This window comes from Embiotoca jacksoni, unplaced genomic scaffold (genome assembly GCF_022577435.1).
Source record: "Embiotoca jacksoni isolate LCO1_2020_lvr unplaced genomic scaffold, fEmbJac1.0.p SCAF_13, whole genome shotgun sequence".
Taxonomy (NCBI): domain Eukaryota; kingdom Metazoa; phylum Chordata; class Actinopteri; family Embiotocidae; genus Embiotoca; species Embiotoca jacksoni.
The window spans coordinates 9,825,975-9,845,767 of NW_027185263.1; the positions used below are offsets into that span (position 1 = coordinate 9,825,975).

At 40.3% G+C, this 19,793-nt stretch overlaps 2 protein-coding genes across 3 annotated transcripts; one reads left to right on the forward strand and one right to left on the reverse strand.

The window, feature by feature from the left end:
* Positions 1-628: 628 nt before the first annotated feature.
* vps36 (vacuolar protein sorting 36 homolog) lies at positions 629-7,507 on the reverse strand. The gene is made up of 14 exons (XM_069146353.1): positions 7,334-7,507; positions 7,028-7,096; positions 6,245-6,315; positions 5,779-5,893; positions 5,569-5,658; positions 4,882-4,968; positions 4,224-4,256; positions 4,014-4,091; positions 3,370-3,504; positions 3,197-3,262; positions 2,981-3,045; positions 2,044-2,128; positions 1,846-1,922; positions 629-1,664 (listed from the first exon to the last, which is right to left on the reverse strand). Exons 1-14 carry the CDS (start codon positions 7,493-7,495, stop codon positions 1,583-1,585), a joined length of 1,215 nt encoding a protein of 404 aa, XP_069002454.1. The 5' UTR covers positions 7,496-7,507; the 3' UTR covers positions 629-1,582.
* Positions 7,508-7,769: 262 nt separating this feature from the next.
* Positions 7,770-19,283, forward strand: proser1 (proline and serine rich 1). Of its 2 annotated transcripts, XM_069146356.1 has the most exons (12): positions 7,770-8,423; positions 9,287-9,352; positions 9,741-9,809; positions 10,012-10,106; positions 10,260-10,353; positions 10,642-10,752; positions 11,415-11,516; positions 11,964-12,042; positions 12,411-12,503; positions 13,918-15,253; positions 17,863-18,007; positions 18,094-19,283. In XM_069146356.1, exons 1-12 carry the CDS (start codon positions 8,379-8,381, stop codon positions 18,205-18,207), a joined length of 2,349 nt encoding a protein of 782 aa, XP_069002457.1. In that variant the 5' UTR covers positions 7,770-8,378; the 3' UTR covers positions 18,208-19,283. The 2 variants fall into 2 exon arrangements, with proteins under 2 accessions (XP_069002457.1, XP_069002458.1); XM_069146357.1 differs by lacking the exon at positions 12,411-12,503.
* The last annotated feature ends 510 nt before the right edge of the window (positions 19,284-19,793 follow it).

The window sequence follows — 19,793 nt, forward strand, 5'->3', positions numbered from 1 at the left end:
GAAAATGACTGCATAGAGAAATATGTGAAATGCAATATTGATCCACATATCTACATAAATCTTTTTTTTTCTTTTAATGTGGTAAACCGAAGAACTATTTCTCACTCACATTATCCTCCTGCATAATATAACTGAAAAATAAGCAGTGAAATTTGAGACATGACAGTAAAATGATTCAGAATATGGATTATTTAAAATGTGACTTTAGACTAGAGTATCTGATTCCATCTCATCACGGAAGCAGCAGGAGCTATTTTATACAGAAAACAGTCAGCAAAAGTTCAATGTCATGCACAAATCCCTAATTATGATGATCAGACCTACCAAGATTTTGTGAACGGTCTACTCCTAATAAGTGAGCCACATGGCAGGGTAATCTAATCAGCTCTGCAGACCTTCAGTTTGCCTCCAGAGAGTATGAGCAGAAAACAGGAAGCTTCTCTGGAGATGAAACTACGTTTACTGCTCAGCCCAGTTCACAATGGAACAATAACTATTCTATTCTGTGTGAAAAGCCCTTCAGTGATAAAAGTCCGGTAGCAACACACAGTGAGTATAACATTTAGATGTAATGCTGTTTAGATAAGGTGTTTTGTTTTTACAATATGCTCATATTTCACACATAAAATGACCTTTTCTGCAGTTACTTTTTATTTGATATACTGTGAGTAAATGAAGTCACAGAATTTACCATCAGTTGTTTCAAAGGCTTCACAGTCACAGTTAACAAGGTGCTCAACTTTCAGTTTGGTTTCAAAATAGTCACAACTACTATTTCTATAATACAACCTCTCCACCTGATAGATTGACTGTGTAACATTTGGCATTGTGTGTATTCTGTGAACCGGACTGACAGGAGATATGACAGCCCTTTTTTTTTCCCCCATCTTGTCTCATCTTGAATGTAACTCAGATGATGCTATTGGATTGATAGACAGTTCATTGGAAGGACAAGAGTCAGTTTTGATCAACATGACTGAAAGATCAGCAGGATGAAAGGTGAGGCAGAATATTTTAGATTGATTGAAACATGGATATCTAGACATGTCCAGAGGCAAGCTTCAGTTCCTTAATCACTAATTCTATAAATGTATTATTTACTTTGGAAAGCATGGGATAGCTTTTAGTGGCTATAAGCTTTTCACGACAGAACTATTACTACATGTTAAAAAAAATAAAATAAAATAAAAATTAAAAAAAAAAAAGTTGTGTGACACAAGATTGAGAAAGGATGAGTGAAGAAAATATACAGAATATATACCATAAAGAGCATTTCTCCAAACCCAATTATGACTAAACACACATGTTGATCCCTACCAAGCAGAGTAAATCTGGAACCCCTCTGCTTCATGTGCTTAAAGTTTGTTGAGCAATTTCTGGAATCTTGACAAATGTTGAGGACATTGTTGAATCTAGTAAATGGGTTGACAGTGCTCTACCACCAACAGAAGTCCAATCGTTGAATATATCCTGGACTGGATATGTACATTACAGTGTGAGGTGTACAGTAGTCTCCATATCTGGAGACAGTGCAGCACAGTTTTTGTTTTCCTCTATCTCACAAACAATAACTGTGAGCAGCTTAAAATAGATTTGGATAGAATCTCAAACCCTCAACAGAGTCATCTCTGCACAGGTGGCCCATCTTCTCAGCCAGTAGCAACCTGGAGATGAGGAGGGATTAAACACAATTTAATGAGGAAGATGAATTAAATGACAAAATGCAGCAGATAACATGACAAGTCTTTTTTTTTTCTGTTGAAAGCTCTCCTGGTGAATATTATGTACAAATCTACCGTATGGAGCATTTTATTGTTATTAATCTGAACCAGTGAGATAACTTACCGCTCTTTAGACAGAAGAACTGAGAGACCCAAGAGCTTTGCAAACTCCGCTGCTGTCAAGGAGCCTTTATCTGACACCTGTACAAGAGGAGGATGAACCACACAGTTTAAAATCAATGGATATTTTTTAATAAGTAGCAGAACACACTGTTTGATCAGTCTTAGGCATGATCATGTCATGAAGTTTGAGACAGCTTACATTGTCCAGAGCTGAGGCTATCATCTCCTCTTCGCTGTGAGACTGCAGCTGGACCACCATCACACCGCTGTCAAACACACGCAGCCTACACAGAAGACAGGACACGCAAAAGAAGGTGTGTGTGTGTGTGTGTGTGTGTGTGTGTGTGTGTGTGTGTGTGTGTGTGTGTGTGTGTGTGTGTGTGTGAGTGAGTGAGTGAGTGAGTGAGTGAGTGAGTGAGTGAGCGAGTGAGCGAGAGTGTGTGAGAGGGATAGAGGAGATCAGATCAACAGTTTTATGTTAAGGTGCTTTTTTTAATTAAGCAATCAACTATTTAAGCCGACTGCAATCATTTTGCATTCATCTTTAGAATCATTTCCATTCATCTGTTTCAAAACAGATTGATAAGACAAACAGAAATGTCATATTTCCACCAGTATTTCCACCATTTTAGGTTTAAATGGCACACTCAATTATGTCATGCCATTGCAGCCAACTTCTTCTGCCATGTTTAATGAGACATGAGTGAAGAATTAGTTGCAGTAGTTGCGCTATTCATATGTTCGGATGTTCAATGCCAATAAATAGCTCTTCTTCATAAGGTGTAAGTGTATTATTAGAATTCTATTATAATAGTGGTAAATGAACAAATTATTCATCATTTTTATGACAATTATTCTTGAATTAAAATTCCATGCCCTAGAGAGAAAGCTTAAGGACAGCAACCCATTTGGAGAGACTAGGACCAGCAATGTAGGCCAACAGGCCAGTGTTACTTTTGAAACTCTGGGAAGTGACAGGAAATGACAGCTGCGGAGGCCTAGACACTCTTCCAACAACAGGAAGCCAGGCAGGAAGAGCCTGGCCTCCATGAAGCAGGCACCAACCCAGTTCCATATTCCTTTAACAAACACACAGTGTGTCTATCGTCATGAAGACAAACACAATTCACACTCACCTCAGTGGGAGCTTCAGTGACTCAAACAATTTGCATGCATTTACCAAATCTTCAGGAGATAAAAGCTGTGGGGCAAAAAAAAGTAACCAAAGACATTTGTGAGTAGCATTAATGCACCGATTAAATTGAGTCATGCTATTGATTCAGCAGGAATTAACATGCAAATGATCTCTATAATTATTCAGTTTTTAGTGCGTGCGTTCATGTGACTATCACCTCCATCCCTCGAGCACGATTCACGAGACAGTACACCTCTGTGAGAGCCATCATACCTCCACGCTCCTGAGTAGGGAGTAGTCGAGTAAAAGAAAAAGTCACGAGGAGCTTAGAATGGAAAAGACAGTCAGTAAAGATGATTAAAATTAATGTTGAGAAAACACGACGCCCACCTCTAAAGGGGCCTGTAGCATATCTCCCAGTTGCTTAGCCAGTTGCAAATGATAGTGTGTACCCGATCCATGCGTTTCTCTGGTAACCGGGTTGGCAATACCCATGCTCAGAAGGTAGGACTTAAATCGTATTGTCTATGAAAAGAAAGGTTCCAAAAAGCAAGCAACTGAAAAATTACTTTGTGGGCAATTAAGAGTAGAGAGAGAGAGAGAGAGAGAGAGAGAGAGAGAGAGAGAGAGAGAGAGAGAGAGAGAGAGAGAGAGACTTGACAGTGTTACTTAGATGCTTTTAAGATGAAAGGTAAGCACGGCTGCCTGTACAGTAATTAGAAATGACACCAACTGTCATACATGTCTCTGCAGCACCATTTACATAACTATGAACACAGAACCCTGTAGCAATTCTACATTATTGCTGCATAAATTGCATGATGTGAGACAAGACATAAACGTTGCTATGTTACATGACGCCCCTGATTGCGAAATGCCAGCATTTCACACAATGGGGCAGCCCTTTGCAGTCTCTATTTGATTCAGTGTAAAAAAACAAAAGCTGGCATCATGAGGGGTTTTTTTTTCCGGCAATTTTGTGGGATCTCTGTGTAAAATGGTCTTGAGTTCGGTTATGTGGGTCAAGTTCTTACTTCATCTTCTGATATGTCTCCCTGCTTGTCTTTGATCTTGTTGGCTATAGATCTGGACAGCTCCACCATCTCTTTGGCCTGTTAATTCGAGCAAATCACATAGCATTAAATGAGCTCAACACACATTTGATATAAATAAAGACAAAAAGAAAGGCAATAGTTCTGTTATGTGTAAATCAACAGCTACAGAAATATGAAAACATCCATTACCTTCACCATCAGCTTACTGAGGTCCTCAAAGGCCTGGAAAACAGAGACTAAATGAGCAATGGTGCTGAAAAAAATTTCACAATTAAACAAACCACAAAACTTCATGGCTACAGATACAGTTTGAATATCATTCCACAGCACCCCCACCCTCTCTTTGGCTGATGTCAAAACTCAACATTCTCCCCAGCTCTAAACGCTCTTTTGTTTTAATACCACAAGTTTCATGTAGTTAAATCTACCATTTTGATTTAATTGATTATATATTCAAGATAAACATACAGGACGTGCAACAAAGGTTGTATAAACACATACAATAACTTGACAGTCGCCTGTTGGCTGTCACAGCAGCTGTGGTCAGCTTGAATTCATCGGCGTTACAATAAATTCTGATGGTGATGAGTTTTTATGGCAGAAAAAAAACAAAACTGATCAAAAGAACCTTCCTAAACCAAACCCAATCCTTTATTTCCAGTATATTCTGTCATTTTAGTCAAAAAGGTTCAAGTACAGAAATTCAGCTCAGAGCTTTGAGGAGAGTGATGGAATAACACACGGGCTTAACTTGTGTCTTAAATTTCTATTCAACTCTGGAAGTGACACCACCATATTTTCCATTCTAACAGATTTCTCTATTTCAGAGGTTTTGCTTTACCATTACCTCAGAAATGTTTTTGTCTGTTTCTTTTCTCTTCTCCTCTATCTTCCTCTCAATGCCAACAATCCCCACAGCACGTGTCCTTCCTGCCTACAAGACCACGAAGGAAAGAAAAACACGCACAGTGAAACACACACGAATGTTAAAAGTTGGTGACAAGCCTCAAAGGACAAGGAAAGACAAATAACAAGGAGGAAGCTGAACGTGGCCAACTGGTGTTACAGTTCATAAGTGAATTTATAGTGTTTGTCAAAAATTTTTGATTAATGTAATTTCATTTGGGGACACATGACTAAGTGCAAGGACTGCCTACGCAAAGTCTTAATTTAACCAAACGCTGTGACGCAGAGTCCAGCTGCTGTGCGACACTAAATCTAATTTGATGCATATGGGTACTGAATCTTTTTCTAAAAACCCTATACAATAGTCAGAAGCTGAAGTTATTACTAGTTTAACCAAAGAACCAAAGAACCAAAGAATAACAAAGACAACACTGCCATCCTGTGGAATATAATTTAAAGTGACAGTAACTCTCACATTCAGCACAGTACCTGTGAAACTGTCGAATGGAATTTTGACTTATACACAGTGTTGGGAAAACAGTTCATATAACGACCTGGTATCTGAATCTATAAATCCGAAGTAGGAAATTCTAATCGAACGAGGAGGTATATCTTCTTAGCTTCTAACCTGAGGCCCCATTCCTGTGGGGATTGGCTGTGAAACCGGCGTATTCTCCCACCTTTTCTGAGTCATCTCCTCTGTCAGCCTCCTGTAAAACTGCAAGCCAAAGACAGTCATGTTAGTTCTGGGTAATCAAGAATCAAACACTACAGGTCTAAAGGAGTACAAAAAGTGAAAACAAAAAGTCCTCTCAGCTACTTCTATAAGTGAGACTACCTCAATCTGCCCATGTTCTTTGAAGGACAGCTTGATGTAGCAGTACTTGCTGTGTTGGTAGGGACCTGGCTCCTTGTTGACAGGGGCTGGATGCAGGTGGATAACTATTTTTGCACTTCAGAATAAGAGATATGAATTGTAAGATCAACAATTTTCTTGTCATAAATTGAAATTATTGCAGTTATTAGTCAAAATGAATTGTTGACTTTGGAAACAGAGCTTTCACACACAAAAAAAAATCTTATCTCAACACGCCATTATTTGCTTTTCACTACATCTCCTCTCCCAAAATACAGACCCAGTTATTACCAAATTTCCACACTACAGTTTTGTTTAATCAAATTATATATTTCAGTTTACAAATATTATTATTGAGTGTTTTATTTTAATACTATAACGCCAAGTCTTGTCAGTGTTGTTAAAAAAAAAACAAAAAAAAACACAGGATGTATCTACTGACACTCACCTCTTTCCTATTCCTGCAGCCTGCTCCTCGAAGAAGATAATCTGTGACAGGGGCGTCGCTATGCAACATTCCTGCAGAGTGGTTGAGGAAGTATTCACATCATTCACTTAAGTAAAAGTTTAAATACAACTAAGCAAAAATACTCCATTATAAGTGAAAGTCCTGCATTAAAACCCCTACTTAAAAGTATCTAAAGTATTAGCTGCATAATGTAGTTAAACTACTGCAGTAAAAGTACAGGTTTGATGCATCTGACTAAGATATACTTATGTATGACATCATTCGATTATTAATACAGAAGCATCAGTGTGTCTGCAGCATGTTACTGTTGTAGCTGCTGCAGGTGGAGCTAGTTTAAGCTACTTTCTAACAGTTTTGGAAACCACTGGTTCAATATTTAATAGTGTTTTTGTTTTTTTTGTTTTTAAAGCTTGCTTTATTATCCATTGTGTCAAATCCTCATCTGAAAATTAAAGCTCTCAGATGGATGTAATGGACAGAACAACATTTCCCTCTGAAATGTAGAAGAGTGGGAGTATAAAAGTAACATTAAATGGAAATACTCAAGTAATGTATAGGTAACTACAAATTGTACTTAGTACTACTTGTAAGTGCAGTAGTTGAGTAAGTGTACTAAATTACTTCCCACCGATGACTGCGGATGATAAAATAAAAATAAAGAAAACATCGCGAGAGTCGACACGCGAAATGTAAAAAGACAAATCTGTGACCAGTTCACACACAGTCAGTGTAGTCAGCGTGAACTATTTACTGCTGTCTTACATGGTTTTTAACGTCCCTCCATATCAGCCGATGGGTGCTCAACAAGACAACTCCAACATCCAGCTTGGCCTGGTACAATGAAAAGAAACAATCAGACCTTTATTATTTCATCTATTTCACTTACAGTCGCTGCAATCTACACATTTAACCACCTGAAATAATAACGATCTACACGGGACTTCATCAGCCCCTTCAGTGTACTGTCAATGTTGCAGTAACTATCTTTTATTTATTTTTTTTAACATGATTTCCTATAAATTTAAGCCGCCGTGTTGTTGTGTCAGCTACGAGAAAGCGCATCTCTACCTTATCATCACCGTCATACAGTCTGACACCACGTTGCTGGATCACTAAAGTTTCGTTTATTTCTAGGAGCCCGTTCGACCATGAAAACCGGTCCATTTCTTTAACTCCGAAAACAACTCGGGTCGCTTCGTGTTCTTCCTCCACCTCGCCGCCGACACTCATTTCATATTTACTTCCTGTACACCGTCTAAAGTTGTCACATCACCGCCTGTACAGAATCGCTGAAACAGACCGTAAAATAACACGAGCTAAAAATAAATAAATAAATAAAAAAAATCAATTCAATTAGCGATTATATTGGTTACGAATGAAATGCTGTATTTTAAATTTTTTTTATTTTTTTTTTTAATATTAGTCCAAATAATTATGATTATGTTATTTGTCCATGAACGCCACGGGATTAGTTTTCTGAGCAGCTACCCCGGTTGGGTCCTTGTCGGTGTTGACGTTCTTAGCGCCAGCTGTCAGAAGCTAGCTGTCTCTTTTTCCAAGCTCGTGGATTTCAGATATTCTCTTTCACTTTGCACATGTTCCGATCTCCTGTGTAATAACAACAGCGTTGGATTTAAACCACGCTTGAATGAATGCATGTGCAAATATTAGTTTCTCACTTGTGTTGCGCTGCGCTCAGAGTAGAGGCAGCTGTAGCTTGCTAGCTTGTTGTTAGCTGCGGACAAATCTGGTGCAGACAGGTTTTTTTTTTTTTTTTTTTTTTTTTTTTTTCTTTCTGTAGACAGCTTCTCTGGTTTGGAAGTCATTGTTCAGGGGCGGAAAAAGTTCTATAGCATGGGAGGACTGTAATGACCATGTGCTTTTGTGATAATGTACTGCGAATATGTATTGGCTTAAAATGTGCTTTTTGCAGGATTAATAATTGAAATCAATAACTTTGAAAAGGCAAAACACTTTGAGACTTGAAGCCATCCGAATGCATTTGATCTTAATTGACCTCATCTGTTGTATTATAAACAGTGTGTTTGTTCACTGCGTGGTATAGTAGGTGTTCATTGTCAAAGAGGCTTAACGTTTGTTATAGACAACAAACATGGATAAAAAGTCATTTGACATTGTCTTGGATGAGATAAGAAAGGTAAGGAGCTTCTAAAACTAGTATTTCTGTTCTGTGACCTCGTTTCAACTTCAAGCTTTTGATGACTCTTCTATTTTGTGAAACTTGCATCATTGGAAATCTTGTAACTTTCTCATCAGGCTGGGCAATATGTTCATATTGATCAAATCTGGATATGAGACGAGATCTCGTTTTAGAGTTTGGACACCATCATATCGTGATGTGGCATAATTGTTGTCTTTTTTTCTGGTTTTAAAGGCTGCGTTTACAGTAAAGTGATGTCATTTTCTGAATTTACCCGACTGTCCCAGCTGTTCTATTATTTGCCTTTATCCTCATAGTCATTATATCCAGATTATTAATGACGATTGATCAAAAATCTTGCTGTAAATACTTTTACAAAATTGTTGAAATATCGACATTTAGCAGGCTGTCTGTAAAGGAGGAGAACAGCCTAAATGGTACTGTGAAAGTCTGTTCCAAGATAATTGAAGTCCAGCTCTTGCACTTCCTTTGGCAAAAAAAACAGGTGGCCGAGAAAGCTAAAAGAATTATCAGCCAGTCTGACCATGTTCTTATTCACTGTGATGCCCTATTATTATAACATTATAACATTATAACATTATAATGTGCCACTCAGGAGAACAAATCTACATCAGGTCTTTCCTTCCCTCTGCTATCAGGCTACTGATTGCTGAAATATTTAAACTTGGCTACTTGTATGGACTCTAACTTAATTCTATCTACTGCTGCACATTTTTTTTTTGTGCTGATGAATGTATGTTGATCTGTTGCTGCTTTGTATGTGAGCTCTTAAATGTTGTGTGTGTGGACTGAGTAAGCTGCAAAACGGACTAAATCTGAATCTCCATCCTGTCTTTAAGTGCGTCCTGACTGATCAGCGGATCAGAGCCATTGAGCAGGTTCATGGATATTTCTCCAGTGAACAGGTAAGCGTCTGAACACTAGCACTCATGCCGTAATTTAACGTACTGGATAGACAGGGTAACTTCAAACTTGTGATGCAGGTGTAGAAAACATTCTTCAATGACGAAATATCCCAAATTTAGTCCTAATTTCTTATGAAAAGCTTCATATTACATGACCTGATAAATGACTTGTTGTTGACTTACCTTATAACCAGTGCAACATGTGACTTTGAAATTGATTTCTTTCATAAACTATACTGTTTGAACATCTGTATATAGATATTATTCTAAAAACTTTGTTAGACCTAATAATTGCCGCTGTTAAAATGGTCATGGTCTTCCCTGCTTCTACTCTACAGTGCAGTTCTAGTGTTTTTCTAAGCTTTAACAAAGTCCTGAATATCTGCAGGTGATGGAAATACTGAAGTACTTCTCATGGGCAGAACCTCAGATCAAAGCAGTCAAAGCTTTGCAGCATGTAAGTACCACCTTATTTAAGTGATTGGAATGGTTTGCATTAAAACATTTTTCTTTAAATTTACACATTTGAAAAACACTTACAGCGCCAGTATTAGTGACGCTATGAAGATGTATTTAACTTTGTGAAATTAGCACCTCTCTCTCTTACTGGTATATTTTAAACTGTTAATTAATTAACTTTCTCCTTCTGTTGCCTTTAGAAAATGGTTGCAATCCCGACAACCAAAGTTGCAAATATCCTGAATTGCTTCACCTTCTCAAAGGACAGACTGTTTGTCCTGGAACTGATAGCTTTGTGAGTAAAATTGAAAATGCATTGAAGTGGCCTGAACTGTTTTTTAAACATTGTTATTCAAATCTTATATTGTAATGTCAACCTGTTGAGGTCAGTGAGTTGTGAAATTGTTGAGTAATTGGTTTACCGTTAAATATGTTTGTTGCCACACAGAAACATTTCAGATGCTCAAAATTATCGTCCTGTGGAAGATCTGTTTCGCATCCACTTGTCTGAGAAGAAGCGTGCTCGTAGGATACTGGAGCAGGTAAGCTTACCATTTTAAAAAAATCTTCTTCATAGTGGTGTTTGTGTTCTAGGTAGGATAGCCTATTTGTTAATCACATCTTGGTAGTAAACGAGCTGTTGTGGTCCTTTTCATCAATTTTCAAGAGCAGGGACGACCAGTGCATTTAAAAATGCATTAATCCAAGCTAATTGTGACATTTAATAACTAAAACAGGTTGCATGTGTAAATGCTTACCATTTAAAAATCAACGTTGTGTACAGAAACACGCGCACAGTTCCCAAAATGATCATATTTCTGTCACATTAGGTGTGTAAGGTCGGCTGCAAGGCTCCCGTCGCCATGATCTCCTCCTGTGGAATGATACCAGGAAATCCATACCCTAAAGGCAGACCCAGCCTGGTCACTGGCACATTCCCGGTAAGTACTTTATGTTCAGGCTGAGCTTCCCTGAAGTTCAACAGATTCCTGAGCTAACAGACTTAACTTAGGCTGAACACTCGCAACTAATAATAGAAATAAAGATCTAGATGATGTACTGTTACTGTATTGTAGAAACTTTATACGTTTACCAAAACATCCCCATATGAAGTCAATGATGTGAACTGGGTATGTGAACTTTGAATGGTTCATATCATTAGTTCTTCAGAAATGGCTTCAACACATGAAGCTAACAAGTTTAAATTAGTAGTAGATATGTAGTATGCAAAGACATGTTGGTATGGAAAAATAATTCATAAGATAATACAAATATTTAGGTAAATTAGACGGAAACAGATTTTTCTCGTGAAGACAATAACTCATGAACAGTATAGAGGAGAAATGTTTGTTTTCGGTAATTTAGAAATTATATGAAAGATGAATATAATTAAGGATGATTTTTTCGGTGCTCTAAAGTCTGTCGATGACATTAAGAATTAAATTAAATTGGGCTGACAGAAATTATGTTATTATATTGAGTTTGTTTGTCTTGTGATTTTGATTGAAGTTGACAGCAAGGAAGGGTTTTTGTGGATGTTTTTTTTTTTCTGCTCAACATAAGCCCGATCATTTAAAAAGATGGATTGCGTTTCTGATCACAGGGAATCCCTCCGGTGAAAAAAGAAGGCGATAAGAAAGACGACACCTCGAACAGTATGGAGGGGAAAGGAATTGCTTCCCGGATCATTGGACCATTCAAACCTGTAAGCACTCAATGAGAATCGCAGACTGGGATGATGCAATAGTGTCAGGACGCCCCTGAGAAAACTAATGACAGATGGATGTGACATTGATAAAAACATGAGCCTTGATAAAACATCAACCTACATGTCCAGCTGTTTTATGTAAGCTAATGATCAGCGAGAGTGCACAATGGGTGGGAATTAGACGAATAATGGAAGCACATATAAAAACACGTTGTAATACTGTAATTATTCTGGTGACTGATGAGGTTATGAAAGATTTGAAATGCCTGATGCTGCATTGTTGACTACTGATCCTACAACGTAGTGGTTTATTTTGCATTGTTTCCTTCTTGGATCTGACTTTGTTTTGTAATCAATGTGTTAGTTTCCTTTTGTTACCTTTTGATATTTGTATTAGAGATTCTAATGAGAAAGAAAAAGCTGATCAGGTTTCCCTTTCTTTAGTTTCCTTCTACCTACAACCCTCACCGACCTGTTCCTTATCCAATACCACCGTGCCGACCTCATGCCACCATCGCACCAAGTAAGACACAATCGCAGCTCTCCTTAACTTGACCTGCCCTGTATAGTACTGACTCTGTATACAACCCATCAGGGATTTACAAGCAGTTACTGATCTCTGAGGCTATTTAGGAGTTAATAGTGCTGCTTTAGATGTGCACATAAGCATAACTAGGCATGTTTAGTTACTGCAATCAGGGACTGGTTGAGGCTCAGTTAGTAGTGAGGTGTGTTGTGTGCGTTTGCTTTGTGTGTGTGTGTGTGTGTGTGTGTGTGTGTGTGTGTGTGTGTGTGTGTGTGTGTGTGTGTGTGTGTGTGTGTGTGTGTCAGTCAGTCAGTGTGTGTATGAATGTGGGGTGGACACTGTTAATATTTGCAACTGCTACTCAGGTGTGTACAACAACGCAGGCCTTGTTTCTGTGGGAGGGGTTATAACAACCAGCGTGCCCCCTCCCCCCTACAACTCCACCCACAAAGTAGCAGGTACGACTCGATGGAAGCGAGTGTGTGACGGCCGACAGACACCGCTCGAAGCTTGCTGCCTAACCTGCTGGCATGCTGCTTACATGTGCTTTCTCCAGTTGTAATGCCTTCATCAGGTGAAGAATGCGCTTTTGACTTCTGCTGGAGCACACTGAGTGACCAGAAAATAACACCCCCTGGATTTAATTGACACGATATTGGGCTCGCAACATTATATCAGCATTGGCATGTGTTGTCTGATATGAAAACTTTTTTTTACAGAACGCATTGCAGAAAAAGATGCTTGGAGTCAATTTGAAATTGTTCTATTTGTGTTTGTTTGAATTTACAGTTTAATTTACATTTAAGTTGCAATTATTACATTCCCAGTGAAATTCACTGTTTGGATGTATTGGTGTCATTCTGCAAAATATAGTTTACCATTAAACTAAAATATTCTGCCTCTATCACAACATCTTGGACACAAGTGTTTGATAACCACATTTCGGTCGATATATTGATATTAGAATTCTTTTACCCCCTAATATCGGTATCGGCCCTAATCACCCAGTTTCGATCGGGCTCTAATATAATCATTATAAGTGCCTTTCTGCTATATTTAGTATATTATGTAGTATTTATTGTCCTTCATATAATAGCTGTGGACTAAATAGAAAGTTATAGTGAAATACCTATCAATATAATGCAGTGCAATTCAACACCACCACAAATTACAACCTCAAAATGCACCGCAACATACTAACAACTTTAGCATCGTGCAGATATTTCTGGTCAGTCAGTGTAGAAGTATGATTTTGGTGATTTTTGAGATTCTTGGGTTTTCTGGACTGAGAATATCTTCAAACTAACGCCAATAATCTTTTTCTTTCTTGAATCACGCTTTGCTCTGCAATTTAACATGCATCGCTTGAGATAACTTTTTTTTTTTGTCAGTTTTCACTATTGAAATACATCTTCTATCTACATCATTTAAGGCCTTTGGGGAGAATTCTGGTCATGACTCTAGTTTAAAGCGTGATGAAGTTAATTTAAAGTCACCAAACCAAATAGGTTTTGTAAACATTTCCCCAAAGGTAAGAAGAAGACATATTTTGATCTTGAAAATGATTAAAAAATTCTGTGTAATAATTTGCCTGTAGGAAAGCTATCTGGCTCTTCCTTCTTGCCATGTTCCTCCTCATCTTTATTTTATGAGCTTTAACCTATTCTGCTTATGTCCTGGAATGAAATCTGTTTTTTACCAATAACATAACTGATGAGAAAAACAAACATAAATCAATCATTTAATGTAACTCTTTTTTGTTTTGTTGAAATGCCTTTAACTTTCTTAGTTAATTCTAACCCCATGTTAAATAATAGTAGTCATCATGTTAGGTTATCTTTTTTTACCAGCTCTGACCTCCTTCACTTCCAGGTTACACCAAACCAGGCAATCCTCAGAACACCACACCCGGAGTCAACAGCGGGCCCCTCCTCATTCCTCATGGATCCACGCCTTCTACCCCCGTCCCACCCCAGGCTTCTCTCACTCATCCGTCTCCCACAACCCCCATAACACCAGTTTTCCCCGGCATGGTGCCCTCTCACAACCCCAACGCCCCGTCTCCCTCATCTGCTCCGTCCCCATCTGTGATCAAAGCAGGACCGCAGACCCCCGGTGGTCACGCCACACCCTCATCTGTCATTAAAGCCCACACCCCCTCAGGCACCCCTTGTGGAACCCCTGTCCCCGGTAGCGGGGGTTTCTCCTCTTCCCCCTTCCATAGCCTTTCCCGACCGGGCACCCCTGCCACCTCCCGCAGCGGCCCAGACTCCCTGTCTCAGACGAACTCTATGGGCTCTTCTCACCAGAAGATGTATTCCCAGTCCACAGACCACCACTCAGGACCCTCCTTCCCTGGCATACACCCACAAGCAGGTAACCCTGGGTCAGTGATCCGAAGTTACACCCCCTCTGGACCACAATCTCTCACTCCTGGATCGTCCACTTCAGTGATTCCGAACTGTTCCACCCCAGGCCCCAGTCCCAAACCCTCTCCTGTCCACTCTGTGCAGGCTCAGGCTGTCATGGCTGGAGCCCTGAACAGACACTCTGGGGGTAGTGGCAGTAACAGCCCTGTTCACTCTGCTTTCAAGGGCACCTCTCGCTCAGGCACACCGTCTATTAGCTCACTGTTGGGGCCAGGTTCTGCGCAGGCTGCCCTGGCACGTTCCTTGGGTCTATCACATCCCTCAGGTTCTCCTCAAGTGTCTCTCCCTAGTCCTGTCGCTATCGCTGGCCTGCAAGCGCTGTCTTCCAGTCCCGCACCTTCACATTATCCAGGCCTGTCCCCTTTTCAGTCCCTTTCTTCCTCCCTCCCTCCCTCCAGCATCCCTTCATCTATGTCCGCTATGCCTCCCACCACCAACATGTCTAACCACCCACCAACCTCCATCTACCCAGGCCTGGCTCCCAATGCTGCCCCCGGTGCAGCCTCCCCTTTCGGTCTAGGCCTCACCTCTGCCGCCTCTATATTCCCAGGCCTTCCGCCTGGGCCTAGTCCTTCTGCCTTCCCTGGACTGGGCGTGTCAGGTGGGCATGGTGCTGGGAGCCCTGTGTTGTCTTCATTCATGGGACTGCCAGGGGCCACACCATCTTCAGTAGCATCAGTGGCACCGCTGCAGGCAGCAGCAGCAGCAGTTGGAGTGCCATCATCATCACCAGTTTTACCGGGTTTTGCATCTGCCTTCAGCTCCAATTTCCAGCCTGGGTATGTGAACTTAGAATTTGTATTTGCCATTAAAAAGACACCATGTAATACACTGCTCGAACAAATAAAGGGAACACTTAAACAACACATCCTAGATCTCAATGAATGAAATATTCCAGTTGAAAATCTTTATTCATTACATAGTGGAATGTGTTGAGAACAAAATAACATAAGAATGATCAATGGAAATCAAAATCATTATCCCATGGAGGTCTGGATTCAGAATCATACTCAAAATAAAAGTGGAAAAATCAGATCACAGGCTGATCCAACTTCTGTGGAAATTCCTCAAGACAAGTCAAAATGAGGCTCAGTAGTGTGTGTGGCCTCCACGTGCCTGTATGCACTTCCTGCAAGGCCTGGGCATGCTCCTGATGAGACCACGGATGTTCTCCTGAGGGATCTCCTCCCAGACCTGGATCAAAGCATCAGTCAACTCCTGGACAGTCTGTGGTGCGACGTGGCGTCGGTGGACGGAACAAGACACGATGTCCCAGATGTGCTGGATTGGATTCAGGTCTGGGGAACAGGCGGGCCGGTCCGTAGCATCAATGCCTTCATCATGCAGGAACTGCTGACACACTCCAGCCACATGAGGCCTAGCATTGTCATGCATCAGAAGGAACCCAGGGCCCACTGCACCAGCATTTGGTCTTACAATGGGTCTGAGGATCTCATCCCAGTACCTAAAGGCAGTCAGGGTACCTCTGGCTAGCACATGGAGGGCTGTGCGGCCCTCCAAAGAAATGCCTCCCCAGACCATCGCTGACCCACCGCCAAACCGGTCACGCTGGAGGATGTTGCAGGCAGCAGAACGTTCTCCACGGCGTCTCCAGACTCTGTCACGTATGTCACATGTGCTCAGTGTGAACCTGCTCTCATCCGTGAAGAGCACAGGGCGCCGATGGAGAAGCTGCCAATCTTGGTGTTCTCTGGCAAATGCCAATCACCCTGCACGGTGTTGGGCTGTAAGCACAGGCCCCACTTGTGGACGTCGGGCCCTCATACCACCCTCATGGAGTCTGTTTCTGACAGTTTGAGCAGAAACATGCACATTAGTGGCCTGCTGGAGGTCATTTTGTAGGGCTCTGGCAGTGCTCCTCCTGTTCCTCCTCGCACAAAGGAGCAGATAGCGGTCCTGCTGCTGGGTTGTTGTCCTCCTACGGCCCCCTCCACGTCTCCTGGTGGACCGGCCTGTCTCCTGGTATCTCCTCCGTGCTCTTGACACTGTGCTGACAGACACAGCAAACCTTCTTGCCACAGCGTGCATCGATGTGCCATCCTGGATGAGCTGCACTACCTGAGCAGCTTCTGTGGGTTGTAGACACCGCCTCATGCTACCTCTAGTGGTGAGGGCACTGGCAAAATGCAAAAGTGACCAAAAATCAGCCAGAAAGGACGAGGACAGAGAAATGGTCTGTGGTCACCACCTGCAGAACCGTTCCTTTACAGGGGTTGTCTTGCTAATTGCCTCATTTCCACCTGTTGTCTGTTCCATTTGCACAACAGTAGGTGAAATTGATTCACAATCAGTGTTGCTTCCTAACTGGACAGGTTGATTTCCCAGAAGTGTGATTGACTTGACATTGTGTTGTTTAAGTGTTCCCTTTATTTTTTTTGAGCAGTGTATATTATAATCGAACAAAGTGATAACCTCTCAAATGATTACATTTAAATGAAACCTGAAAAAAAAACCTACGTAGACATTTTAGTTTATATCCTGTTCTGCTCTTTACAATAGTTTTCACTCTATTTCCAGTAATGTCAGACCAGTATGCAGTGGTCAGAATTAGCCCCTCGAGGTCAGTTGCAACATGTGAAACTGATTTCCACTTGCCTTAATGGACGTCATAAATCACGGCTATCGATTTTCCACTTTGCGTTTGTTATGATAAGTGAAACACTGAACCTACAAAGTGCAAAGTCCACCTGCACGTGTCCTCAGGAGTGTTATTCCTAGTCTTCTTTGTGTTGTCTCAAACAGTTCCTTGCCAGCTCTATCAGGTGGTTTTTGTCAGTCATATTTAGTAAGTTACTAAATGTAAATACTTGGGGAGTTAGAAAATAGTATAGTATTTCATAAAAAATACACATTGTATACATATGATAAATGACATAGCAGACATATACCACACTATACTGGTATTTTACAATTACCGTCATTTTGTATCAACTCTGATATTATACTGACACCATGCACACAGACATAAAGGAGCAGTCTAATATTCTGGAAACTCTGCTTATTGTCTACTGGGAGAGAATAAGATGAGGGAGTAACTTCTGGGAGTCCCATAGTTGCTGGGCAACTGCTCAACTATTGGTCAGCACATTAGTCCATGTAAAAAGGCAAAATTATGTTTTTGCTTCCCGGAATTTTTAATACAGATTAAACTGACAAGATATAGCATGTTAATTAATGAGATGGGTCTGCTAAGCTAACAAGATTCTATCTATGTCGTTACATTTATATAGACAAATATGAGAGTGGGGTCAATTTTGTCACATTACTCTTTGCCAGAAAGTGGATTGAAGTGTTTCTTTAAAGCGCAACAGAAACAGTAATCATTAAGAGCTCTGTGTGGTGACAGTAGTTACTGTGCATGTTCCAGGTTGAGCAGTGGACTCCAGCCTCCAGGAAGTAGCGGGTTCCCCGGCCTGCTGTCCTTCCCTGGTGTCCCAGGCTTCTCGCCATCTGCCTCCCCTGCTGCCCTCAGTGGCCTCCACAACCAAGCCATGCAATCTGCCCTGCTGCAGGTAGTTACACATATACACTATACTCCGGTAAAGTAAAAGTATTTGAATGTCAGTTTGACATTCTGCTCTTTCTTTCCTCGCCACAGGGTCATCCGACATCCGGTTTGGAGAGCTTTCCTCCTCAACCCAACAGTTTCACCAACTACCCTCCAGGGCCAGGAAACCCCTTCCCCCTCCAACCAGGCCTGAATTGGCAGTGAAACCTGTCCTGTACACCTCATAACATAGAGTAGACTTACATGCTGAACCCTGTGGTTCACCTTTCCCCACCCATCAGCAAGCTGCAATGTTTATCTTTGGCCTTGAACCCTGAAGAGCACAGGACAACAGATCCAAGAGTTACATTGTGGTGTATTTTACAGGCAGAAAGATGTACTAATACAAGAAACACTACCCTGGAGGAAGTTTAATAATTTGTGGAGAAGATATTACTCATAGTGAACATTTGTAAATATCAGTTGTTAGGTTCTTCAAGTAGACTGTGACTGGTTTTAACGTTAGCCTGACTTGCCTGTTTTTAATCAAGCTCATGAACATTCATTTATGAATAATGAATTCAAAAGAATTTGAAAACTACATGATATCATGTCCTGATGTAGTATTTCATGTCAATCTGAGAGGACAGGAAATGCTTATGAATTGATTTTTTTTTCAACCTAATATAGTATTGTGACATGAACTTCTTCACTGACTTACAGCATATCATGTGGAGTCACATTTTGAAGTGGGCATACCATAAATATTTTGAATCCATGTGTCGTGTCACAGGTGGTGAGTTTTGTACACAGACTTGCGTTTGGCAGCTCTTCTCTTTTTTTGATTTTGTTTTTTCTTTTAGATGAATATATTTTTTGCTGTCAGCATTTTTACTGTGATTCACTTTTTGTATGTTTACAGAGTTCTTTTGAGAGATGTGACACTTCTACACTGTGACTACAGTATTTGACCAGACATACTGTATGCAGATGTGTCTTTTGATTGACATGTGGGCTTTGAGATATGTATGACTGTATTCTTCACTTATTCTTTGCAGCAGAGTGAAGACTGTACTTTACTTTATTTGCTGTACTCCTCAGTAGTACTCTATCCTACAGAGGTTAACTCATTTGTTTGTTACACTGTGTGGTTTTGATTTGGCCCTTTTTGTATTTGCACCTGTTGTTTTATTTTGCCAGTTAGCTGCTGGTCGTTGTAGCTCTTACTGTATCTGTAATCTATGTAATGCCATGACATTAGGAAACCTCTTTAATAAACTTACTGGAGCTAGACAAATTAATGGAAACTAACTTTATTTTATGAATTACTCAAATCTACGAAGACAGCCAGATGTAAAAGTCAGGTGGGGTTTTTTTGTTTTGTTTTTTCAAAAATGTAAAAAGCTGTACCAAGTTCAAAACAGGCTGAAAAATTACAGGCTCGTATTTCTTTTTTTTTTTAAAAAAGTGGGTTAATGTGGTAAAGGGACAAACAGTGTGATGGGCAATAGTTTGCATCAGAAAAAAATTCTGGTTCAGGGACAGAGACACATCTGCCATTGTAGTTGTTGAATATTATAAATTACAGCCTTTAAAAAAATATAGTTCGATTATTTAAGATAATTGGATCAGCGCTGAACGCTGATATCACCTGACATTTTGATTGACATGCATATATTGTCGCTTTATACAATACTTATCATCTAGTCCATAATATTGCTCAACACACAACTGAACAGTCATGTGTCAGTGACTCACGATTGTTACTAACAATTTCCATTTCCCCAAACTTTCCATTCTGCTTATACTTT